The sequence below is a fragment of the Lytechinus pictus genome, chromosome 12 (genome assembly GCF_037042905.1).
Source record: "Lytechinus pictus isolate F3 Inbred chromosome 12, Lp3.0, whole genome shotgun sequence".
NCBI classification, from domain to species: domain Eukaryota; kingdom Metazoa; phylum Echinodermata; class Echinoidea; order Temnopleuroida; family Toxopneustidae; genus Lytechinus; species Lytechinus pictus.
In genome coordinates, this window is record NC_087256.1 from 26,276,607 (window position 1) to 26,302,584 (window position 25,978).

The window sequence follows — 25,978 nt, forward strand, 5'->3', positions numbered from 1 at the left end:
TACATACATGTACAGATGGGGGAGGGGGTGGTGGATTTTTAGATGACACAAGTTCACAAACTTTTTAACAAGGGACATGCATGTACATTACAGCCTGGATGCATTTGTCTTCAAAATTAATTGGTTTATTCCATGCAAAGTGCATTGTTTTTTAAAGACAGTATCCTGACACATTGATTGGTAATGAGGAAAGGGATGTTATGCAATGGATAAAGGAAAAGGTAATGAACCAAAGGGCCAGTGGGTGCAAAGCATTCAGCTGTGTTGAAAGGGGAAGTTCACACAAACAAAACGTTTATTTGAATATTAAGGAGAAGAATTAAACAAGCCTAATGCTGAAAATTTCATCAAAATCGGATGTACAGGTACACATGTAAGATATGAAAGCAGTGACACATTCAAAGTTTTACTTTCTCAAAACAGTTTCATAGGCCCGTATTCTGAAGTCGGGTTTAACTTAAACGCAGGTTTAAAGTTGTGGTTTAAGTATGGACTGCCAATTGTTACATAAATCACTCACAGTAGAGATATCATATTTCAGCTCATTTTGCTCTCAAATCATTCATAATTGTGTAGGAAGTATAAATAGATGATTGTCTTCACCATCGATGAATCAGGAAAGAGCACAGTAAACATAAGAAACATACAACTTAATAAAATTTTGATACTTTTGGCTTCCCATACTTAAACCACAACTTTAAACCTGAGTTTAAGTTAAACCCGACTTCAGAATATGGGCCATAGTGTATAGTACACAGTAAAAACGCTGTTTAAGTTTTTATACAACGCTGTTTACTATATGAACCTCACAGTATTTGTTTAACCGTTTAAACAATCATGTTTAATTTATTGAAAATTAGATACTGAAAATTAAACTTTGTTGCTTAAGATTTAAACACCTGTTTAAACTGTTTAAACAATTACTGTAAGGTTCATATAGTAAACAGCGTTGTATAATTCTTTTTTTACTGTGTATGCACATCCTGATCAGTATGCAAATGAGGGAACCGATGATGTCCATCATTTACTATTTCTTCCTATTTGATTATCATGAAGTATATAGTTTTTGTAATATGAATCAAACTTCAAAGTTCTATCCTTCCCTAAATATATATTGCCACTGTTCATACTAATATGGTAATATTATGTTTCCTTGAAAAACTTCCTTAAAGTTAAATCTACAAAAAATGAAATATTTTTTATTCATACAATAAAAAACCCAACAAATAGTGGGTGTGTCTGGGTTTTTTTGTAAACAAAATTAAAGATGAAATAGAAAAAGAGACACTACTTTTCTTGTTTCACTCCTGATTTTGATTTAATTATTTTTTTTAGAATCAGCTCTTTGTTGGGATGAAATTACCCTGGGATTTTTGTCCATGCACTAGTCTCAAAGTATATGTACGCCTATTTTCCTCTTTGTTTGTTATCTAAAAATGTACACACTTTCTATTAGGATTTTGAAGAAAAAAAAATTTGTCTAATAAAAGTCAATGGGGGAGATTGACATTTCTGCCCAAATGACAGCGAAATGCAACTTCGGCAGTTCGGCTACATGGAATTATGCCAATCCTGCCTGTGTAATTTTAATGTTCAAATTTTATTGTTCATTTCCACATTTCCGGCCCCCAAATAATTAAATTGCAAGATTTAATATACATATGAAATTGAAGCAAATTCAATAGAAAATATAGCTGAAGTGAGTGTAAATACACAATGAAATATTTTAACTCATAAAGAAAAACAAACAAATAAAACAAGCACAGAACAGACAAAAACAGTATGGTGGGGAAAAAAAGGAGTTACATGTAATCAAAAATTTAAATAAAAGATTGGCCCCAATCTTGCAAAGTACTTGACATGTAGGCCTACAAATAGAGAGCAGTGAAAGATATAATGATATTACCATTAAAAAAAAAAAAATTCATCACTAGTACTCTTTCATTCATGAAAAAGATGTTGAATTGTTTGTTTTGCATAAAATATGTATAAAAAAGAATGCCTGTAAAAGAAAAAGAATTATGTACAATAATTTGATTTGTTATTATTTTGGTTCATATTGGTATTAAATAAAGGTTCCTTTTATTCTCTGGAATAAAAAGGATAGGAAAGGAGAAAAAAATAAAGGTAGAGTTCATAGTTTTAGGATCTAACACCAGATGTAATCATTGTCGTTCTAGCTGACACCTGAATTATCCAGACAACTCTCCTACTACATTGACCAACTTGTTATAAATATAAATTCATATTTGTATCTTATTTCATTTCAGAATTGATCAACACCATCATAGGAGACCCTTCAAGTATAGATCTTTCCTTGCTCACGGATAATATCACAAGGGTAAGGTTAATATGCTTTTTATAGACTTCATGTTGCCAAATAATTCACCAACAAGTACATTTTTTATTCTTTATCATTATTATTTGGTTGTTGTTGTTATTATTATTATAATCATCACCATCATCATCATCATTCTTATTATTATCATCCTTATCATCTTCATCATCATTGTCATCATTATCATCGTCATCATCATCATCATTATTATTTAATTATTATTATTATTATTATTATTATTGTTATTATTATAATTATCATTTTCATCATCATCATCATCATCATAATAATAATAATAATAATAATGATAATGATGATGATGATAATTTATCATCATCATAATGGTCATCATCATCGATATTATTATTATTTATCGAGTTCATGTTGACAAAAATAATTCAAAAATTAAATTTTTTATCCTTCAGTGAAACTATTTGTTCACAGTCACCCTTCAAAATGATGTTTTCAATCTTTTGTTAAAATTTAATTTCACATTTTTGTGTGAGGTGTATTATATTCTGCATGGTTCCCTCTCACTCTGTCTCTTTAGAGTATAACTTGTTTAGTGTTAATATATTCATGTATGTACTGCCAGTGGAGGGCAAAGTTTCATGCTTTTAATATAAAGATCAATAAAAATAAATCTGAATGAATCTGCCAGCTCTTGCATTCAACTCAATTTCAATTCAATTTCAAAGACTATGATACAGACATAGATATTTCCTCAGGACACTGGCTTTCACATATTAGAAATTATTTACACACATGGACATGACTATACATGTACAGTACAGTGTATATTAATGATGATATTGCATTATGAATTTAACACCAAATATTGGTACAACTGCATGTACTCTGAATGTATATCCCATTCTTCAACTTCCCTTTATGACTTCCAAATATAATCCCCTTTCAATTTTCAGGCACTCTGATCAGTTTAATATTGATTATATTCTTGTATTTTGTTCATACCAGTATGGAATGTATCATCCACCATTCTACATGTATTTATCTGTAAACACAATTTTTTAAAATTTAATTTTCACCTCCAGTACCAGCAAAATCTGATGGGCTTTGCGATCTGCTTTGTCCTGGGATTGCTCTTCGTTCTCATCTTTCCCATCGTGGCCCTTTGTTTCTGCTGTTGCCGGTGTTGCTGCAAGAATTGTGGTGGCAAGATGCACATGGATCAGAAGGACAACTCCTGTTGCCGAGTGATGATCTATTCCATCTGCCTCCTAGCTTCACTCGTCTTTGTCTTGTGAGTATTTACTATTAAAATATCTCATAACGAGAATAGAAATAATAGTAATCTTGTTGTTAATTATTTTTTAATGGCACTCACATTCAAGAGTAATGATAATATATGATGGTTTTATAGTAATTAAAAAAAGTAATAAAAAATATAAGGAATGATAATATGTGATGGTTTTATAGTAATTAATAAAAATGTAATAAAAAATAAAAGGAATGATAATATGTGATGGTTTTAAAGTAGTCTTCAGGCATAGACCCCCAATTGAAACTTTGATCAAGAAGTGGGTCTTCACACAAGACTAGCACGTACTAAACTTGCTGTTTCAATTTCTGAGCGAGAGGGCCTTCAGTACACAAGCCATAGTACATGTAGGATGCGCACTCAGACCCCTTAACTTGAGTGAAGGGTTCGCACAGCAGACTAGGTTTATAGCACCATTTCTTTTTCTTTGATAAAGTGAAGAGGAGGAAGAGAAGAGGAAGAGAAGAAGGGGGAAGGAGGAGTGGAAAGAAGGAGGAGAAGGAAAATTTATTGAAAGAGGATTTATAAGAAGGCATAACATTTTGTGTGCATTGAAGAGTACATGTCAGTAACTGTTGAGCAAGCACAAGCACAGACAAAGAAAATGAGAGAGAAAATGAGTTTCTAATGGTATAATGCAGACAGAATGCTGACAATTTTAAGCCATGAAAAACATATTTCATCAAGTTTTGGGCTAAAGTCAATGTTGCATTTGTATTTTCGTCTGCATATAAAACAAACCTTGTATTTTCACATTTTACATTCGGTTGGGTGAAGGCAAAATATTAATCCGGGGGAAGGGGATGGGGGGCAGGGGCTTTAATAGCAGAATTTGACATTAATGTATACAGTTGGTTTAACTATCAAACTCTGTACCATCAGGGCAAATTATTATTTTCTTTATTGATAAAATTGATTCTACTCCTTTGTAAAATCTTGTGTTCGCGAACACAGAAAGCTTTATGAATAATAATGATATTGTGAATTTATAAAGCGTAAACAACACCGTTCGATGACGCTCATGGTACAGCCCCTCTATCTCCCAGGAGGTCTGGCCAGGCAAGGAGGTAGAAAAGAGACGGTCTGACTGAATAAAAAAATGTACGGTTGATTCAGGAGAACTTTATCGATAGAGCCATTCACAAACGCCATTGGCCCTTGATTTTGTATTTGTTGTTAGCAACCACGATTGTGCTGTGGAAGCAATTCAGGCATGGGATTTCTGTTCAAGAATCCCTTATGGAGAATTTTTTATCAATAGCATTTTATTGATAGAAATTACAATTAAGTTGGGTAATTTTGATCATTTTCATTTTTAATTATAGAGCACATTTCTTTTGCCTTTTGAAATGTGGTACATCACACCCATGCCTATTATCTTTGTATCCTGTTTAACACTGAACCCCAGGGGGGCCACTTTAATTGATGGATACCAGGCGCGACCATGGGGATTCAAAAAGCACCCTAGGGCATTTTCACCACAGATGGACACAGAGGCAAACAAATCAAGTTGATATTCATGTCAAATGCTTTATGTTTTTTAATAATACAAGACCCGAAGTTTCTGGGACAAAATTTTTTTCTGACTCTGGCAGCCATTTTTTATTTTAAAATGGCTGCCGAAGTATGGATACAAATTAGTGTTGAAAATGGTATATTGATACATATTTTGTTTTGACAGATTTTTAAAGAACAGGTATGATCATGATGTTTTCGCCTGTGATTTAGCTTGCTATCATAACACTTTATAAAATCCCATAGAAAGAAACACCAGTAATTAATTTATCTGATAAAAAAATATTGGTTAAGTATGTACATGTAATGTCAGTTTAATACCAAAAACATGAACTTTTTTTCTCATTTCCTGGAAAAGAGGATATATTATATGAAACTTGGTAGATTTCCTCTCTAGGTAACACCCCTCCCTTCTCCACCAAAATTAAAGATTACCAATTAACAATCAAGCCATAGGGGGCCATTAAATATGTGTAATGTCAGTTACCAAGTGGAAAATGTAATGTCAGTTACCGAGATTTAATGTCAGTTACCATGATAAAACGTTGGTTAGCAATAGTGAAATGCAAATGTGTGGTCAATTTCATGGTGAAGAAATATTGTATACTTGTTATTTAAGTCTTTCACTTTAATAGTTTACTTGGAAAAGTCACATCAGAAGGAGCTTGCTATTGACTTTTAAAAGGTATAGTTCACAAGGAATACTATATAAAATTATGAAGGAAGTTGCATTCCCATCGTGCAAAAAAAATACTATGAAATTGTTTTGCACATGCACTTACCAAGTACCTAATTGTTTGTATCAGACAATTTTTTTTTGGGGGGAGGGGTACTTTTCCCAACCTATTGCCTAAATCTTCAACATTTGATAAGCTTAACATTGCGATGAAGGGGGGTTTCCAGGGCCCCTTTTTTTAGTTTCTAGGATTCTTTTGAGCATTGCCGGGCTAAAAGTAAATTCCTTGTTTTTATACCTGTTAGTAGTGTAGATGTGTGATACAATTTTTGTTTTTGGTTTACAAGTATAGATGAAAAGTGAAATTTGACAGTTCTGATCAATGTTGCATGGATCTACTAAAACTGTTTTTTTCTAATTTACAAATAGTTCAGTTTCAGTTTAGAAGCTGGGGTTTATTTTTTGTTGACAGCTTAAAAAAGAAATTAGCAAAGAGAATGATTAAACAAATTATGAAGAGAATTGAAATCCGACAGATATGAACAAGCATTGCTTGCACTGACCAGAATAGAAATCAATAAAACTGCATGGCTGCATGAGATTCGGGGAGGGGTACGTGTAGCCTAGGGGAGGAGACCCTTATTCATTTTGCCTTTCTTGAGGGGAGGGGGAGGTTGGAGAAGGAAAAGGTTTAAAAAGTCAATATAAAACTGATGAATATAAATGGGGGGAGGTTGGAGAAGGAAAAGGTTTAAAAAGTCAATATAAAACTGATGAATATAAATGGGTGTATAGTCAGAAAAATCCATGTGTACAGTCAATGCAATATCAAATTACTATAGGAATACATGTAGCTGCTATGACCCCCACCCCCCCCCCCCACCCGAGTAAGTAAAACATACATTTCTTATCTTTTAATAATTAAAAATGTGAAGTATTATGAAACTTTTATGATTTATAAAAAGCTTTACATATAAAGTACCAATAAAATTATGCCTTTGAAAATCATATAGCACATGTGTAGTGTCAGTTACCGACAAGTAATAAAAAAATGTTCAAATCAAAGAAAATGAATTAAGAAAAGAAAATTGTTTTTCATTGAAATGTTCCTAGAAACTCAGGTATAGTTCCACGTTCAGCTCACTTTCATGTGAAGCCCTGCACAGAAGATACAATGCAATGATTCCACACATTTGACTTCCATGTGTTATCTCTATGGCAAATTAAGTGTAATGTCAGTTACCAGCATGGTCGTGGAAAAATTATCATAGCCCCCAAAAGACAAAAACAAATTATTTAATATTTTGACACATCTTAACCTAGTAATGAAGGTATATTCACATAATAAAATTATTACTCTATCTACTCAGGGACATGAGATATTTCAATTTTACTGAACACCCTGAAATTGCATGTCCTTTTTGTGTAATGTCAATTACCGACACATTTTTGCTTGCTGATGCGTAACGATTGTGGTTACATTGAAAAACTTAGTATCAGAGTATACAGCAAGGTTTACTTTAAACTCTATCAAAAGCAAACTCCCATCATTTGTTGTTTTAGAGATACACACAATGAAAGGTGTGTAAAATTGAGCCGTGTAACGTCAGTTACCGTGAAAATGCCCCCTAAGGAAACAAGTATTTTCCATATTCTGATAATGCCTGATTTTGCATAAATTTGTTGTTAGCAACCACGGTCGTGATGTGGAAGCAATTCAGGCATGGGATTTCTGTTTACCCTACCCTTAACAAATATTGGAAACAAAACGGTACCCTAATTGACCGTATTCCCTAAATTGACCCCCTAAGCAAGTACAGCGATATTTTAATTGTTATGTCACGGACGTAGGCTTTACCTTTTACATTGGGTCTACCTCCTACACCTCGCTCAAATCGGATCCTGAACACCTTTGTTTGTGGAAAAAAGTACATGCTTTATCACTACCTCGCAATAGGACCATAACACAGTTTTCCTAGCGAAATATGTACCCGTTTTTTCAATATTTTAGTGCTTTTGACACCCTTATTACGTTACATACGTTGCATGCCCAATCTTGAAAAGAGATCCTTTTTACGTGTTTCTTTGGTCGCGGATGGTATCCACACGTCAATGAAAGTGCCCCCCCCCCCCCCTGCGCGCAGTGAACATCCAAGGAGGTTTCATTTGGAAAAACAGGCAACCTCCAAGGAGATGATTTATTCATTCTTATTTTATACTCTTCTCTTCCTCAATGCCTTTTTATAGCATTGAATGCTTTTCTATTCAGAAACCTGTAGTGCAGTCTAAAATCAATATTCCATTGAATCTTGTGAAAGCACCAGCTGCTTCTTTGTATTAAAGGGAAAAGTAGTGCTGAATGTGAAACAGAATTTTTTTCTTCAGAAATTATGTGAATCATGTACAATAATAGTGTGCATGTGATGTAGGCAATAATTGATACAAAAAAGACTAATCTTGATTTAAAGATAAATTCCAGTTGTGGTAACGATCTCAAAATGACTTTTTACAGAATCCAATATTATGACCACCGAGGTGTCTGTTTGTATGAATAAAAAATATGTGCCAAAGGATTCTGGAAGAAATTGTGTAATTGCTGAGGAATAAGCAAAATAAGCGCGGATTCGGGCACTTCCGTCGGGTCTTTATTCCAGCAATAATAATATACTGTCCCACGTGTGCCTATTTGTGTTGGCGATCTTCAGTGTGATCGTTTTTCAGCTTAGATTTTATGATTTCACAAAGTTCAGTTTATGTAACTGTACCAGATCTAGACCCACGATGATATAGTAATACTTAACCCTGGTTTTACAGACTTTCTCACGAAATCAGTGTTTACTGCAACTACTGTCATTTAGCTTTAATGTGCGGTATAAAGACGCCCCAGGGAGAGAGGGCTGAAGGAGAGGGTGGGCACTGCTAATACATGGTCATTGTGGACATCATTCTCATACCAAAAAAAAAAACCCACTAAAAATTGTTATTTCTTATGGATATGTCATTGATATACTGTAATTCCTACATGTATGTGCATACATGTACAGTGAAAAGGGTATCAAAATTGAGAAAATAAATGGATAATGGGGTATTATTAAAAACAAATGTTTTTCATGGAAGAATGATAGGACAGTATTTCTTTAGTTATATACAGTATGTAGGTGATACTGAAAAGGCTATTAAAATAGTATCTTACATCCAGATCTGGTACATTAACTCTTTGTGCGCTGGGCCATGAACCCCTCTGTGCTGAATTCTTTTCAGGGAGGGAAACAATGCATTGTTTGCTTGAGCCTGAAATGCGAAAGGGTTAATTGTAACTTATCTTTATAAAATCAAGAAATCTTTATTGCTTAAAATCAATAATTTTGATGATTTCTAACACAGAAAAGCATATGTGGGACAGTGTATTATATTGCTTCAAAAAATACCTGACATTTGATGGAGATCCCTGCTTATTTTGCTCATTTTCTTTCTCTGCAATTACACATTTTCTTCCAGAACTATTTGGACATATTGTTTATTCATACATACAGTATAAACACTTGGGTGATAATTTCATTTGATTCTGTTAGAACTCAATTTAAGATTGTTTGTACCACAACTGGTATTTATCTTTAACGGTCAAGTCCACCCCAGAAAAATGCTGATTTGAATAAACAGAGAAAATTCAAACTAGCATAACGCTGAAAATTTCATCAAAATTGGATGTAAAATAAGAAAGCTATGACATTTCATAGTTTCGCTTATTTCTCACAAAACAGTGATATGCACAATTCAGTAACATGCAAATTAGACAGTCGATGATGTCCTTCACTCACTAATTATTTTGTTTTGTATTGTTTGAATTAAGTATACAATATTTCATTTTTTTCATATTTGACAATAAGGACCAACTTGACTGAACCATATAGTATTAAACAATGCTAATTCCACATGTTCAGGGAGGAATTAATTGTTGTTTCACTTGACAATGAGGAGACAATTAGAATATTTCATATTTTATATAATAAAATACAAAAGAAATAGTGAGTGGATGACATCATCAGTCTCCTCATTTGTTTTGTGAAATCAAGCAAAACTTGAAAATGTCATAACTTTCTTATTTTACATCTGATTTTGATGAAATTTTCAGTGTTATGCTCGGTGGATTTTTCACTTTTTATTCAAATCAACTTTTTGTTGGGGTGGACTTGTCCTTTAACTTGTACCTTTCACACCTGTCCTTCGAATACAGTTCCGGTGCTGTGACAGCCCTGTGCATCAGTGGGTATACAGGTAGCCAGGCGACGACACTCCCAACCAGGGTCAGCGATAATATTCTAGATTTCGTGAGATACCTGAACAACACACTTGAGGTGGGTTATAACCTTCCATATAATATATGATATATGATTTTAAGAACACATAATGTCATTAATCTGATGTCTGCCAATTAATATTAGTATTTACATTTGAGCTGTATGGGGTGGTGGGTGGGTCACTTTTAAGGAGCGCTAAAGCATTCAAGGAATTTCTTACTACCGGGTCCCCATTTACAAATGTACTACACCCAGTGGGTGTTTCATAAAGCTGTTCGTATTAAGTTAAGAGCGACTTTAAGAACGACTGGTGATCCTTTATTGTGGTAAATGGTATATTCATTGGCGATGGTTTGGCGCGTAAGAAAGGTTCACCAGTCGTTCTTAAAGTCGCTCTTATCTTACGAACAGGTTTATGAAACGGCCCCCTGGGATGAGAGTGGCAAATGTAGATAAATGCCTTGCCATAGGACATGAGTGCTGCAGTTTGATTCAAACCCTTGATCTTGCAGTTCAAAGTCTGGAGACTCATCCACTGAACCACAACACCTCTTCATTTAGGTTTCTTCATATGTAGTGTTTAATAAAGTACATCAACAACAACATAATGGCAAGTTTTGTCAATTTTGCATGGCTTTGCTCACTGCACAACAAATAGCAGTCTAATGAGTCCACCAAATTATCAAATAAGATGAGTGTACATGTATATTTGGTCAACATAGCGAGTTTGAAATTTATATTTTATTTAATTTGCATCTCACAATGAAATCAGGGGTGTGAGAGTTCAGATTTTTAGCTGATATTTCAGATTTTTTTGTTTTGATTTTCAGCTTAATGTCAGCTTATTTCTGGTTTTCCTCTGTACAAAAAGTATGGGAGCTCTTTCTATTTCAGACTTTTTCAACACTCTTCAGCTTTTTTCAGATCTTTTTATAATTTGTGACCACTCACACCCCTGTGAAATGTTATCCTGCTTTTTTCTTAATGTAGGAAATTGATTTTGTAATGACTGATCAACTATCATTTACACTGGACCAAGTCAGGACCGATTTGAATGGTAAGTGTGGTATGATGACATTTATCAATAGTAAATAGTTATGATTGATGCGATCGATCTCAAGTATATGGAAATCCATCAATGTCATAATTTTTTCTTTTGGAAATTTGCTCATTGTCCTTTGAATACAAAGAGAAGCATACTGATCTTTGAATCTCTGTATTGAGAAGAGAAAAAAGAATCAGTCTATCTTGTCGAAGGTAAATTACAAGTACATAAATCCACTTTGTTGCTTTTTCTGTGACACCTGGTACATTTGATTGCAATTAAATATGATTGACTTAGTACACAAGTTTGTATTTCAAGTGTAAGCGTGGGTTGGCTCTTTTGTCAAAATTTCAAAAAGTTAAGTACAGCAAAAACAAAAGATATGTTTTAGAGTTACAATATGTGAATAGTGGCTACCCAATATATTGTCTGAAAACAGCATCTAGGCAAAATATTGTTCCACTTTATCATGAATTACAATATTGCTTTTTAACTTGTTTGAATACAAAGTACATGTATATGAAAACTATAAAACAATAATACTTTCAAATGATTATGTACTTAATCATATATATGTGTAATTGCCACAGTGTTAATTAAAAGTACCCTTTTTAAACATTATGGACCAAAAAAAAAGGAAGATACTTAATTCAATTGGGTACTTGAAATGATTAATATCTGATAGAAACCAGATCTTTAGAACTTGTTTACCGGTATTTTATTGCACTCTTCATGATTTATGATAAATGACATACTTGGTATTGTACTTTATGGAAATTATTCAATTGTTTATGGAAATTAGTCAATTAAAGTCTTGTTTCTATAGTCAGAAATTTAGAAAATGTTGGTTTTTATCTCTGACAAAGTGCACTCCAAAAAAAAGAGAAACAAATTAATAATCAGTTTCGAACCACTATGTCTATTACCCATTTGTTCTCATTGCAGATGGTTGCATCTCATTTTGTCTACAACCAGTTCGTCTAATAACCTTTTGGTCTAATTCCCAAATAGGCTTTACCCATTTCATCTAATATTGACTTGGTCTAAACGCACTAAGGGCCTTTTCACACGTGAATCTTGAATCATCATTGTGATAATGATTTCGATTGTAATCTTGGCTGTGATAGTTTGGTTTCACACATATTAAAGTCTTTGTCATTAGCCTTATTTTTCACTGGAATCATCATTCAAATTACAATTTTTTTTTACCGTGTGAAAGGGCGGTATTAAAGTTAGGTTGTTTTTATGAACCAAACTTAACAATCAATTCTGGGACCTAGCATTGACAAGAGCAATGGGCAATTATTCATCCCCGGTGTATATATTTGGGAGGGTTATAAAAGGAATGATCCGTCTTTAAGTTTAAATAAAGATGCCAAAGTTTCTCTATTGTAAGTAAACTCGGATATTGGTACTTTGGTTGTGCTCTATCTTCAAAGATATCAATTGGTACGTGTGTGTGCTCTATCTATAGAAATAATATACATTGTACTTTTTTTTCATTTTACTTAGATATTGGTACTATAGTTGGTGTTCCTGTTCGCGAGAGTCTCCGAACAAACGTAGGCCCAGCTATCGATGCAGTCATCGACATGGAGGAGAGTAAGTACATATGATAACCATCTTGATTTTAATAGTATAAAGGAGAGCAGTCGAATCACGGTCATTTTTTCTGAGCCAGTGTACAAATAGTGAATAGGCATGAGCGCGATGGTGCGAGATTTCACATTAATATAAGGTGAAAGAAAGATGCTCTATTCTAGTACGTGGCATTGCAGAGTTGAAAAGAGTGTCTCTTTCTTTCACTGAAAGCGAAAAGTCGTACCATTGCACGAATAAGAATAATCGCTATTTGTGTTGTACGTTGCCACAGAAGTTGGCAAAAATACGAGGAGTAATTGATTTTTCCTACGTTAATCTATGAAAGTAAAGAAAATCTTGAAAGCGAAAGGAAAATCCCTCAAACTTGCATCTGATCTGCAGCAGCAATGTCCATTCACCCAGTAAGCCCTACGCGTATTGCACCTGCATTTTATTCTAAGCACATGCAATGCTTTGAATCATATTTTTATAGTGACGTCACCTTTTCCTGACCCATGCAATGGTATATTTTGGACAGTACTGTGCAACGGTACGAATGTTTGACATTCAGCCTCCCATTTGCTCGCATACAACAAGCTAAGTAGACGTTGTGCAATACCCAACAAACTGATTCAGTGAAGCTGCTCTGAAGATAGCTTTAGTTAGCGTTCTTAGACACATCCTTGGTGAATGGTATTGATCAAGTGTGGAAACGCTCTCGGCTCAGGTAGTTGGGTCAAACTTTATTTGGTCCTAATTTGCCAAGGCAGCCCTATATAAATTTGCCAAGGCAAGCTGTACAATCCCCGCAAAATTCATTAAAGTGGTACATTTTAGTTTAGGGTGAATATTGCTTCCAGGAACGATACTGTTCAGAATCTCGTCTGAAGTGGTTCACAATGCAAAGGAACCCAGAAAACCCACATGATAAGGTGGTCTTGTAAACTGGTTCAGAAGATTGTTAAAGGACAATGAAACCCTTGAAACAAGATTCATATAAAAGAGACAAATCAAAGAAATGGATCAACAAATTTTTGAGAAAGATTGAATGAATGAATAATAAGAAAGTTATGAGCATTTGAATGTTGAGATCACTCATGCTATGTCCTTGTAGATGCTCGTAAAGAGATTCATCCGATTGGTAGAACTCAAATCAAACAAATTTTCATCTTTTCACAATCAATTCGGCTTCTGCCTTGTGAGCATAAATAGCCCCTTTGAAGTTGATGTATTATTGGCCTGGTTCCTTACCTTCAGAACCAGGCCAATAATACACTGACTTCAATGGGGCAAATTATGTATTCATGAGGCCGTATCTAAGGCCCCCATGGACCGATTCCCACCAAATTTTGGTAGTGGGGTTTTTTTCATCATGCTCTACAAGAATACGTTATCAAAAACGGTGAAATGCTACAAAAGTTCTTTGTGACGTCATCACTTCGGTAGTCGTATTACTTTATAATTTACTTAAATTTTCTCTTTTAATCTACATGTAAGTCTATCACAAGATCAGGAATTGTAATATGAGAGGACATGTAATGCAGGTTTCACATCATTATATCATGCATGCATTGTTTTTTCTATCATTAGAATGAGGGAGAAAAGAGATTTTTGGGGGTGTTATATGCAAATGTGACATCACAGATCTTGTTTGTACTGCCATTGTGAGGATCTCCAGCAGTCGTGTTCTTGACTTTCAAATGCTCATTAAACTGTCTAATATGGTTTGTCAAATTTTACCCCAAATTTCGTTGATTTTATTCTAATTTTTTTTGTTTTGCTTTCACTCAAACTCTTTATTGTTCCATGGGTTTTATTTTCCTTTATAAAAGATCCTTTACTAGATCACCCAGAGCATTCTATGTCACGTTGGTTGAACCGATTTCCACCTAATTGACGCACCGTTTCAGGAAATTGTCTGTGAATAGGATATCCTTGTGATGTAATCTGATTGACAACAAGGACATGAGTTATGATGTATTGTTTGTTTAAAGAGACGGGGATGAACATTGGAACAAACATTTGGTGCCAGCCTGCTTTCATGTCAAAGAAGTACATACAGTGTATTGGTGATTTTAATTGGATTTTTAACAGTCAAGTGATTGGTTTCAGTGTACGCAAAATCAGGGCCTGTAATATATTATAAAGGTTAGCAAGAACTCGTAGAGCTAATTTCTGTTATTGATCACAGTCGATAATCAATGCAGTCATTTGCATACATGAGCCTCATATTGGGACAGGAAGTCATTTTATTAAACCTCCTGATGTTATTTGACAATGACCAGTACAGATAAAGTATTGCAGATAACCACAGTTTTTAGATGATCAGGGGCCTGTTTCATAAAACTTGGTATAATAACAAATTTACAATAACAGTTAAAAGCTACTGAAATCTGTCAATCTGATTGGCTAATAGTAAATAATATAGAAACTGTTCATTTGTTATTTTAACAAGTCTTTATGTAATATGACCCTGAAGGCAGTTTGTCAAACAACAAGGATCACCATCATTATGTTATAAAACAAATGATGCACACTGGCATTTTGTTTGGGCACGTAGGTACCCATACTACGTACCGTTAAATAGTCTGTTAGAGCTGTTCCTATCATACCTTGTGACAGCTATTTGTACTGATGTCCTCACTCCTCATATATTGCATCTACATATAGATACACATGTACTCGTATAAAGCAACAAAGTGTATCTGTTTCTGTTTGGGTAACTCCCGTAGGAACTCTGCAAAGCAGCTTTCTGCTGCATCAACGCCAAGCTGGCATGTAACCAATTACATAATCATGAAACATTTCATGTCTAGGTTAATCAGTAATAGTGGCTGACTGTTATAGACGACAGAAATTACTCTTGGGCCTCTTTGGCTAAAGTGTAGATAATGGCAGAGGTGGGATTTGAACTCACAACCTTTCAGTCACGAGTACAATGCTCTAACCACTAGACCACACAACCCTGGTTTGATTTGAAGATGTCTTCAAAAAGACTTTTCAAAGGGAAAGTTCACCTTGACAAAAAAATTATTGTAAAAATAACAGAAAAATTGATTTAAAAAATATTGTTGAAGGTTTGAGGATAATCCGCTGAAGATTAAAAATATTATTTGAAGTTTTTTTTGTTTGTTATTTGTGACGTGATATGAAATGAGCAGATTTCCAGGTATCGTGAATTTAAAAAAATCAATAAAATGTAATTTTCTCAAAAAATTGAAAGTTTTAAAAATATCAACAGAAAAATCATTTCACACCTGCTCCTGAAAAAATAAATATTTTATTCGATTAGAAAAATAGAAAATGGAAATTCATGCATTTTTATTTCAATTCAATTCAAATTCAGTTCAATCATGGTTTATTTCGTATGAAAACAATACATGTTACACAGCCAAAAGGCTGAAATTAGCATGTTTTATGTTCACAAGTCATACATGGGTCAGCAACAATTACAATTCAAACAGGTACATGTAAGGATTTGTGATGTGCATAGATAAGATGTAATTTTGAAAGAGCAAGTGTACGTAAAAATTCCTTAAATATAGTAAAACAGCATGGAAAAAAAATGTTAAAAAGTAATGAATATTAGACAATAAAACATTCAAATAGTAATTGGATTGAAATGGAGACTAAAACAATGGCAAAAATTTGAGTTGATTTCCAGGCTGTGAAAGTAAAATTATTCAGAATTTAGTATAAAATCAATGAGTTTATATTAACTCTTTGTGCGTTGACTCGCAAACCCTCCTTATGTTGCATTATAGTGCTCAGTGAACACTCCTACGCGGTATAATACTCTCTGTTATTTGGACAGCTACAACTTTTATCTGAATATTTGGAAAGGAAATTTTGTGAAGTAAATTTGTACTGTTTGATGGGCTTTCCTGTCATGTATGAATTTCTTGCATTGTACTAATGTGATAAAGCATTGCAAATCATTTTAAAACTTTTTCTTCTTGCATTTCCAACAAAACTGTAACCCTTTATTTTTGGTCAGTGGCATTATTCCTTTTTGGATTCACCTGGGCAGTTCATCACACAAATAGTTATAATACAGACACGCCAACCTTCTACAACAAAACAAAAGTATTCTTAGAAGGAAAAAAAGTATTTTTCGACAAAAACGCGAATTTAAAAAAAATTGTCTCAACGTTACAATCGCCAGCCTGTTGTAGTGAGATTGGGGAAAAAACATGTGAAATGACTCTCCTTGAAAACTTGATAATTCACCATTTTAAACATGTGCTCGTAGGTAAGAATTTTATTTGTTCTTTTCATGCAACAAGTTACTGGCCTGAAATTGATTTTACCGGTCTACCGGCGCTAGTGTTGCAATGTGTATAATACATACTCCAGATCAGAAATTTAAAGAAAAAATAACAAATTATCCAAAAAGTATTGGTGTATTCATAGCAAAAAAGAGGAACAAATACTCTAAAAAGCGAAAGGTTGGCATGTCTGAAATAACAAAGGAAAAAAGCACCTCTTTGATATACAAAAGTCATGTAGGTATCATCTCATGAGTCCTAAACAATGAACCTGACTGTGGTATTGTTTGTGAGGAGGATTTTATTGATTCTTTTCTCTCCTTTTTTCAATGAACTTCCTGGGTCTGTTGTGGAGGATGTATTGATTTTTTTTACAGGTAAAGAAGGTAGATAATCTATCTCCCAGTAAAGTGTTTTGAAAGCAAATGTATATTAAGGAAGAAAAAAAACTCACAAAACTACAAACTGCCGGCATCAATAGGGAAATGCGTGGTTGTGCAGAATTGATGAATTTTTCTTAAACTGTTCCAATAATTTTCATTATTTTTCTGTTTTTTTTTTTACAATTAAGTTTTCGTCAGGGTAAACTTCCCCTTAACCCCCCACCCCACCCCTAGGAGATTGAACCAATTTGTAATTGATGTAGTTCTTCTTGTGTAGAGAGCTCTATGGCATACCCGGTATGGATTTAGTCGAACTCGACTTCAAGACTTCAAAAACACTGCCCACCCCCCACCCCCATAAAACAAGTGAATTTCCCTTCTATTTTCCCCAAAGAACATTCTCTTGATCATATAGAGCACAATATTAAGCATAATGGCCCAAATTCACAAAGGTGATTTTGAATTTAATTTGGTTGAACCCATGGTTTATGCAGATTCCATGTATGATTGATGCCTGTTGCCATGGTTAAAGGACAAGTCCACCCCAACAAAAAGTTGATTTGAATAAAAAGAGAAAAATCCAACAATCATAACACTGAAAATTTCATCAAAATCGGATGTAAAATAAGAAAGTTATGACATTTTAAAGTTTCGCTTAATTTCACAAAACAGTTATATGCACATCCTGGCTGGTATGCAAATGAGGAGACTATGACGTCATCCACTCGCTATTTATTTTGTATTTTATTATATGAAATATGAAATAATCTATTTTTCTCCTCATTGTCAAATGAAATAACGATTAATTCCACCGTGAACATGTGGAACAAGTATTGTTTAATACTATATGATTCAGTCAAGTTGGTCCTTATTGTCAAATCTGTAAGAAAATTAAATATTGTATAATTCAAACAATAAAAAACAAAAGAAATAGTGAGTGATGAACATCATCGACTGACTCACCTGGTTGTGCATATCACTGTTTTGTGAAAAATAAGCGAAACTTTAAAATTTTGATGATACTTTCAGCACTGTGCTAGTTTGATTTTTCTCTATTTATTCAAGTCAGCATTTTCCTGGGGTGGACTTGACCTTTAAGTATGCTATTTTATTTATCAGTCCACTGTTTTGATTTAATGAGTCCACTCTTCAAAACGGTGGACTCATGAATAAAATAGTATACTCAACCATGGCAATAGGCGTCATTTTGGCGCACTGTGACAAAAGTGTGCATCAGCATTGGACATTTTTCTAATATATGTGGTAAACAAGCATAATTTATACAGGAAATCTGCATAAACCATGGGTTCAACCATGGATCCTACTAAAACGGATCCATGGTTCAACCAATGGTTTTCAAAACCATCTTTGAGAATTAGGGCCAATATTCTTGAACATACATTGCAGAGTATACAGCACTGCATTTGTTACACAATTGGTCATTCAACTGAACAATTAAAAGGGTTAATTGTTATACTTTATGATATAAAAAGAATGTTTAAAAAGATAACATTTTACTAGCTGAAACATTCCTTGATCTGATCTTAGTAATGAAAAAAAAAAATCTTCTTTGGAAAAAGTCACGGAGAAGCAAATAATAATTGGAATTGGAATTTCCACAAAAAATCAAATTCCATAAGATGTATTGAATTCTTTAGATTTAAAAGAAATCTAATTTCACTAATTCTGATCTTAGTCAATGAAAAAATAATCTTCTTTGGAAAAAGTCATGGAGATACAGATAATTGGAATTGAAATTGCCACAGAAAATTAAATTTCATAAGATGTAATGAATTCTTTAGATTTAAAAGAAATTTAATTCCACGCTTGATATATTTCAATGAGTTTTCCTTATGCATGTCCCTGTACTTGACTCCTGTGTTCCACAGTATCAAAGGTCAAGTCCAACCCAGAAAAACGATGAAAATTTCATCAAAATCGGATGTAAAATAAAAAAGTTACAAAACAGTGCTATGCACAACTCAGTGACATGCAAATGAGACAGTCAATGATGTCCCTCACTCACTATTTCTTTTGTTTTTTAATGTTTAAATTATACAATATTCCAATTTTTTTTACAGATTTTACAATAAGGACCAACTTAACTGAAACATATAGTATAAAATAAAACAATGCTAATTCCACACGTTCAGGGAGGAATTAATTGTTGTGTCACCTGACAATGAGGAGAAAATTAGAATATTTCACATTTTATATTATAATATACAAAAGAAATAGTGAGTGGATGACGTCATCAGTCTCCTCATTTGCATACCGACCATAACTGTTTTGTGGAATTAAGTGAAATTTTAAAATGTCGTAACTTTTTTTATTTTACATCCAATTTTGATGAGATTTTCAGTGTTATGCTTGTTGGACTTTTCTCTTTTTATTCAAATCAACTTTTTATTGGGGTGAACTTGTCCTTTAAATATTCATTTTCGATTACTGGTATTCCATTCCATGAATGGATGGGCATACAATTATCCATGTTTGCATTGAGCACCTGCAAGCCACAGTAGGTTTAGAACAAGGTACCACTTGGTAATAAATCATACATAATTTATTCTGAATAGCCGGGCCTATAGTTATCTATCGTACTGGCTTGCGCTGGGATGGTTGCTGGGATACAGCCAGCAAAATATTGACAATTAGAGAGAGCCCTGAGCACTCTGCCGAGTGGATTCTATAATTAGCTTTATTATGAATTTGTTATATTATGATTATAGTTTATAATTGCATTAATTCAGATTATCACTAGTAATAGTGTATAGCCATACAATATACAATGTAGATGTGCCTTTGAATATCATAGTTTTATAGCACCCATACATGTATTATTATTTAATTATTACTTTTCAATTGAAGATTTAGATCTCTCTAACATCAAGTTTGCTTTTTTTTTCAAGTTTGAAAATGAGACAAAAATTCAGTTTTTGGCAAATCTTTTTGTCCAAGAATAACAGGGGTATTGTATTTTAAAGGTTTGATTTTGTGACGTTACAGTGAGCAGCCCTATATGTCATGTGATACTTATCCCATAAAATGCCATTTTATCATATAAACTGAAAAGTATTTACCTAATGTGCATCCAGTCATCAGACCCAACCTAAAGGACAAAGTCCACCACCCCAACCAAAAGTTGATTTGAATAAAAAGAGAAAAATCCAATTATGATATTCTGAAGTTTTGCTTTAAATCTATCAAAAACAGTTATATGCACATCCTGTTCTTTATGCCAATGAGGTGACTGATGACATCACCCACTCACTATTTATTTTGTATTTTATCATATGAAATATGAAATATTCAAATTTTCTCCTCATTGTCAAGTGAAACAATGTTTTGTTCTTCCCTGAACACGTACCATTGTTTTAAAATTGTATGGTTCAGTCAAGTTGGTACTTATTACAATTCAAACAATAAAAACAAAAGAAAAAGAGAGTGTGGAACATCACAACTCTTTCAGCATATCGCTGAGTTGTGCATATAACTGTCTTGTGAAAAATAAGCAAAACACTATAATGTCATAACTTTCTGATTTTACATCCAATCTTTTAATTAAAATTTTCAGTGTTGCATTTGTTTAATTTTTCTCTCTTTATTCAAATTTTCTGGGGTGGACTTGACCTATAATGCATGCATCTGTGACCAAAATATTTCCAATCATTGGAATACATTCAGAAGATGGTATTAATGGAGTTTATATTTCAATGGCATCACATAAACCTGTATGAGGAAAACGCTCTCATGTGATGCAATGAATCAAAAATTGAGTGTTATTCTTTTATGGATTTTTTTCAAACATTTGTTTCTCACATATTTCTACCTTTGAAAAATTAATTTGGATCCTATTCTCGTCTTGTTTCTTGAACTGGTTTCTCTGAACCCAGTTTTGGAAACCAGTTTCAAAGACTGCATCGCTAGCGTTCCCGTCACCATCTCCTGAACTGGTTACCAGAACCACTTCACGTAAAGTGGTCTTGTTGCTGTGGGAACGCTCTCACTAGGATTACAATTTTGAAATTTGAAAACGCAGCATAGGCATTCTACAATCCGTGTGTACCAAAATAGCCCCCCCCCCCACACCCGCAACTCTCGTACTTCCGTGCGAAGATCACTTCACGAAGTACGGTTGTGTCCTCGCCTACGCTTGATTAACGAGTGAAACAAGGCAAAGCTGTCTTGGAATCCACATAGTGGGGTGGTTTTCCAAACTGGTTTCGAATACCAAAATCGCCTTCAAGACTGCTTTTAGCATTTCCATTACACATTAAACTTATTTCTACTTTTTTCTTTACACTGATCCAGTTTTAAGAAAACAGATAACAACGGGGTTTAAATGCGGAGGGTAGACATTACCTTTGATAACCCTTTCCCCATTAAAATTGATACCGATCAAAATGTAATATCCTGTGTCATAAATTGGGTGTGTCCCCTTTACAGCGCCATACAATACTCTACCATAAATCATCATTATTACCCAGTCGTTTTATTGCTATCCATAAACACTTGCCCACTTTAAAATGATTCATGTTCAATATTTGTTGTTTGAGAAAACAACTGCAACAGAGAGTTGATGAATTCCCCCTTTTCGAAGAAATGTGTTCTTTGTAAACAGACATCCTGAGTTCCAGTCTAATAGCAAACAATTGATGCATATCACTGTCCACAAAATGCATTTTTGGTATTATAACAATAGATAAAATACAAGAAAATGGATCACTGCTTTGTTCAGTACTCTGTGATCATTGCTACAAGTTGTGAAATGCAAATATGTAGGTATTTATTGTATTCATTCTTAACTCTTGTGATGCTGCTGCCATATATACATGTACACATACATCAGGGTTGGATCAAGGATTCTAGCATTGGATTGGATAGAGGGTACATATATAATTTTTGGTTAATATTATTACAAGCAAAATAAAAAAAAAGGTAATCTCTTCAAGGCTACATTTTATGATTTTCTGGAGCAGAAGATTCACAAGCATGTATCATGAATAAAAAAAAACTACAACATAAAATTAAAACATGGTAACTGAGGAAGAGCATTTATTCATTCTTTCCCCTCTTTTTAAGACCACCCACCACGCATCACAATTTGACCCAGGAAGTAAAGGTCATTTCACACATGGACTGTATGCGATACATATGTCCGAACCGAAAGAAGGCTCATCAAGAACCATGATGGATATTGTTGCACAAAAATCATAAAATCATGTTCCAGAATTTTAAGAAAAATGTTGAATTAATAATGCAAGTCTGTTTATAAGCATTTTGAATCAATCATTGACCCCGTTCTCATTACCTTCCTAAAACGTGTCTATAGTGGAAACTAGATTAATGTGTAATGAGAACGGTCGAAGCGGTCTTGGAAGCAATCTTCCAAACCGGTTCAGAAAACCACCTCGTGATGTAGTTTTCAAGATTGCTTTGCCTTGTTAAACTGGTTTTAGCGTAAGTGAGGACACGACCGTTCTTCGGGAAGCAATCTTCACATATATATGTTGTGTGGAGAATGCCTATGCTGCGGTTTCAAATTTCGTGCAAAACTGAGAGCGTACCCATAGCAACATGATCGCTTTCCGTGAAGTGGTTTTGAAAACCACTTTCAGGTGATCAAATGGGAACGCTAGTGAAGTGATCTTCCAAACCGGTTTCCAGCAAACTAGTTTTTAGGTTTGTAATGAGAACGGTGTCATTGTTTCACTAACAATGGTGCTCCATGTCTGTGTAAAGAGCAGGTGGGTGTTTCATAAAGCTGTTCGTAAGAAACGAATGACTTCACGCGCGACTGGTAACCCTTTCTCATGCCAAGTAATATATCCCTACGCAATTGAGTTAGGACCCAAGATCATGTTCCAGTCATGCGTAAAGTTGTGCGTAACAAACACCCACCTGGGCTGGATGGATTCAGTCTTCCTTTCCCTCCCAGGGTGTGTTTCAGGAGCACCTTGTGAGTGATTTTCTAAAATACTGACAAATTCGCTCTCATCCAATCAGGTGGGAGGATTTCAGTAGCTTGTAACAGTTGTCTGTGAAATTTACAGGCAATTTTGTCCTTGTAATGCTCCCCACCCCCTCCCTGTCTTCCAAGGGAGTGCTTCGTGAAAGGACTTGTGGGGGGACAGACACCTATGCTTCTCAGACGATCAAACTCCAACGTTTGACAACTTTTGATAAATGTTGATGGAATGCTCCCCCCCCCTCCCCGAAGTCTCTGGAAATGTTCCTTTTTAATAGCTGAATGTTTAATTTATGGACATTTCTTTAAAATGTATTGATGCTTCATAAAGTGCTGTGCTATTTGTACACTTGAGTGAGTGCGATCTACAATAGATATATTTTGTGTAAAACATTCAATATAATAAATATGTATTCCGTTTCCACATTTGTTTGCCCAAAGTAACAACTTATATTTTCTCCCAATGGGAGCCTAATTTTCTACAAGCTCTGTTTTTTATTTAGGCTCCTCACTTTTTTTTACATTTTTTAGTGTACCTTATGTTTAAATACTTATGTTAGATATTTAATTTGATCTTTGATACACTATGTTTGCGAATACATTTGTTATGTATATTATGTTATTTGTTTTAAAAGTGGAATCAATAAATGAATGAATAAAAAAAATGAATAGTGGTTCATGAAACATAGACATAAGGGTAATCAAGTATGAATGATTGTTTTGCGCACGTCTTGGGTCACATGATCAGGTGAAAGTTCATGATGGGTCAATGGACATAGTACTTTAATATCATGAGTGTTTTCTTTTGTGAATAATGAGTCAATGGCTGTTTTCAAAGTCAACACTGCTGCTATACTGAATCGGTAATGCGGGCGAGACAGCCAGAGGCGTTCCACTTGTTAAAGGCCAAGTCCACCACAGAAAAATGTTGATTTGAATAAATAGAGAAATATCAAACAAGCATAATGCTGAAAATTTCATCAAAATCAGATGTAAAATAAGAAAGTTATGATGACAATTTAAAGTTTCTCTTATTTTTAACAAAATTGTTATATATGCACAACTCAGTGACATGCAAATGAGAGAGTCGATGATGTCCATCACTCACTATTTCTTTTGCTTTTTATTGTTTGACATCAAGGTCCAACTTAACTGTAACATAAAATATTATAACAATGGTAATGCCACATGTTCAGGGAGGAATAAAACTTTGCTTCACATGACAATGAGAAAATTAGAATATTTCATATATCATGTAATAAAATACAAAAGAAATAGTGAGTGATGTCATCAGTCCCCTCATTTGCATACCGATCAGGATGTGCATATAACTGTTTTCTAAAATTAAGCGAAACTTAAGAAAATGATAACTTTCTTATTTTACATCTGATTCTGACAAAATTTTCAGTGTAATGCTTTTGGATTTTTCTCTTTTTATTCAAATCAACTTTGCGTTGGGGTGGACTTGTCCTTTAATATAAGGAACAGATATAAAAGTTTAGAGAATAAATGTGGTCTTCAAACTCGTAATTTATTCATTTTATGCTAAATTGGATTTTGTAGGATTTTGTAAGAAAAGTGAGGATTTAAAAAAAAAAAGGATCCATTCATTCTTCCAGAAAATTGTGGTAATCACATGAGAAGCATAAATTTTACTTTAAAATAAGGTTAGCTCAGTTCTGTTTCACTATAGTTTTTCATATGTGAAATTTCATAAAGTTAATGGCAGATGAGCATGAATATGAATGAAAATGGTAATCTGTATACTTTTTGTCACTAACTGGTAAGAATGGCATGTGATTGAAAAGTACATGTTTCAAAATTGGGGAGAGTGATAAAATCTTTAAAACCATTTGGCACTGGACAGCCAATCGTTATAATGCAAAGGAAATGCTTTCACTTTGTTTTGAAAATATAAACTCCAAACAAAATGATGACTTCATAAAATAAGGAAGGTCATTTAAAAAAACATTAGAAAATAATATTATGGCATCATTGCCAAAACATATACATGAACATGTATTGGTAAAGAGCATTGAAAAAATAAACACATTTCAATGTCTGGTAGAACGATGAAATCTTTTTTTAAAGGTAAAACCTCTTGGCACTGTAAAACCAATTACCATTAATGTACAAGGAAACACTTTCATGAATAGCTAGCCTGGATTGAACTCCTTACAAAACGACTTTTTATTATTCAAGATAGCTCATTGGAAATAATGAAAAAGGTGTGTCAAAATAAGATAAAGAAGATGTGTCAAAGTTAAATATTCTCATCATTGCCAATGCCAATTCATGTTATCTTGATGTATTTCTTTCGCTTCCTCATACATTTTTGCAGTATCATGTTACATGTATTCGTGAAACCACTGTCATTATTCTACCTGGATTTATAATGATTTAATATTATATTCCAGGCAATTATATCCAAGTTAAATGCTGGTAGTGGTAGGGTTTATTGTTTCACAGAACCTTATCTATCAATCATTATATTTGGCAAAAAAAAGCTGCCGAAAACTGCTTATCTAATAAAAGAGAGCCAATGGAGTAAATTAGAGAGTCAAAAGGGGCCTAAGCTTTCGATCCTAGCAGAATCCTCGTCGGAGGCAAAATAACCAAAATGG

At 33.9% G+C, this 25,978-nt stretch overlaps 1 protein-coding gene across 1 annotated transcript in view; it reads left to right on the forward strand.

The window, feature by feature from the left end:
• The first annotated feature begins 205 nt into the window (after nt 1-205).
• Nucleotides 206-25,978, forward strand: part of LOC129272633 (prominin-1-like) — a 68,562-nt gene continuing 42,789 nt past the window's right edge. The window contains exons 1-6 of the mRNA XM_064107204.1: nt 206-221; nt 2,271-2,341; nt 3,394-3,602; nt 10,046-10,166; nt 11,100-11,166; nt 12,667-12,756. Of these exons, the coding sequence (XP_063963274.1) occupies nt 206-221; nt 2,271-2,341; nt 3,394-3,602; nt 10,046-10,166; nt 11,100-11,166; nt 12,667-12,756 (574 nt within the window). The remainder of the gene's footprint in view (nt 222-2,270; nt 2,342-3,393; nt 3,603-10,045; nt 10,167-11,099; nt 11,167-12,666; nt 12,757-25,978) is intronic.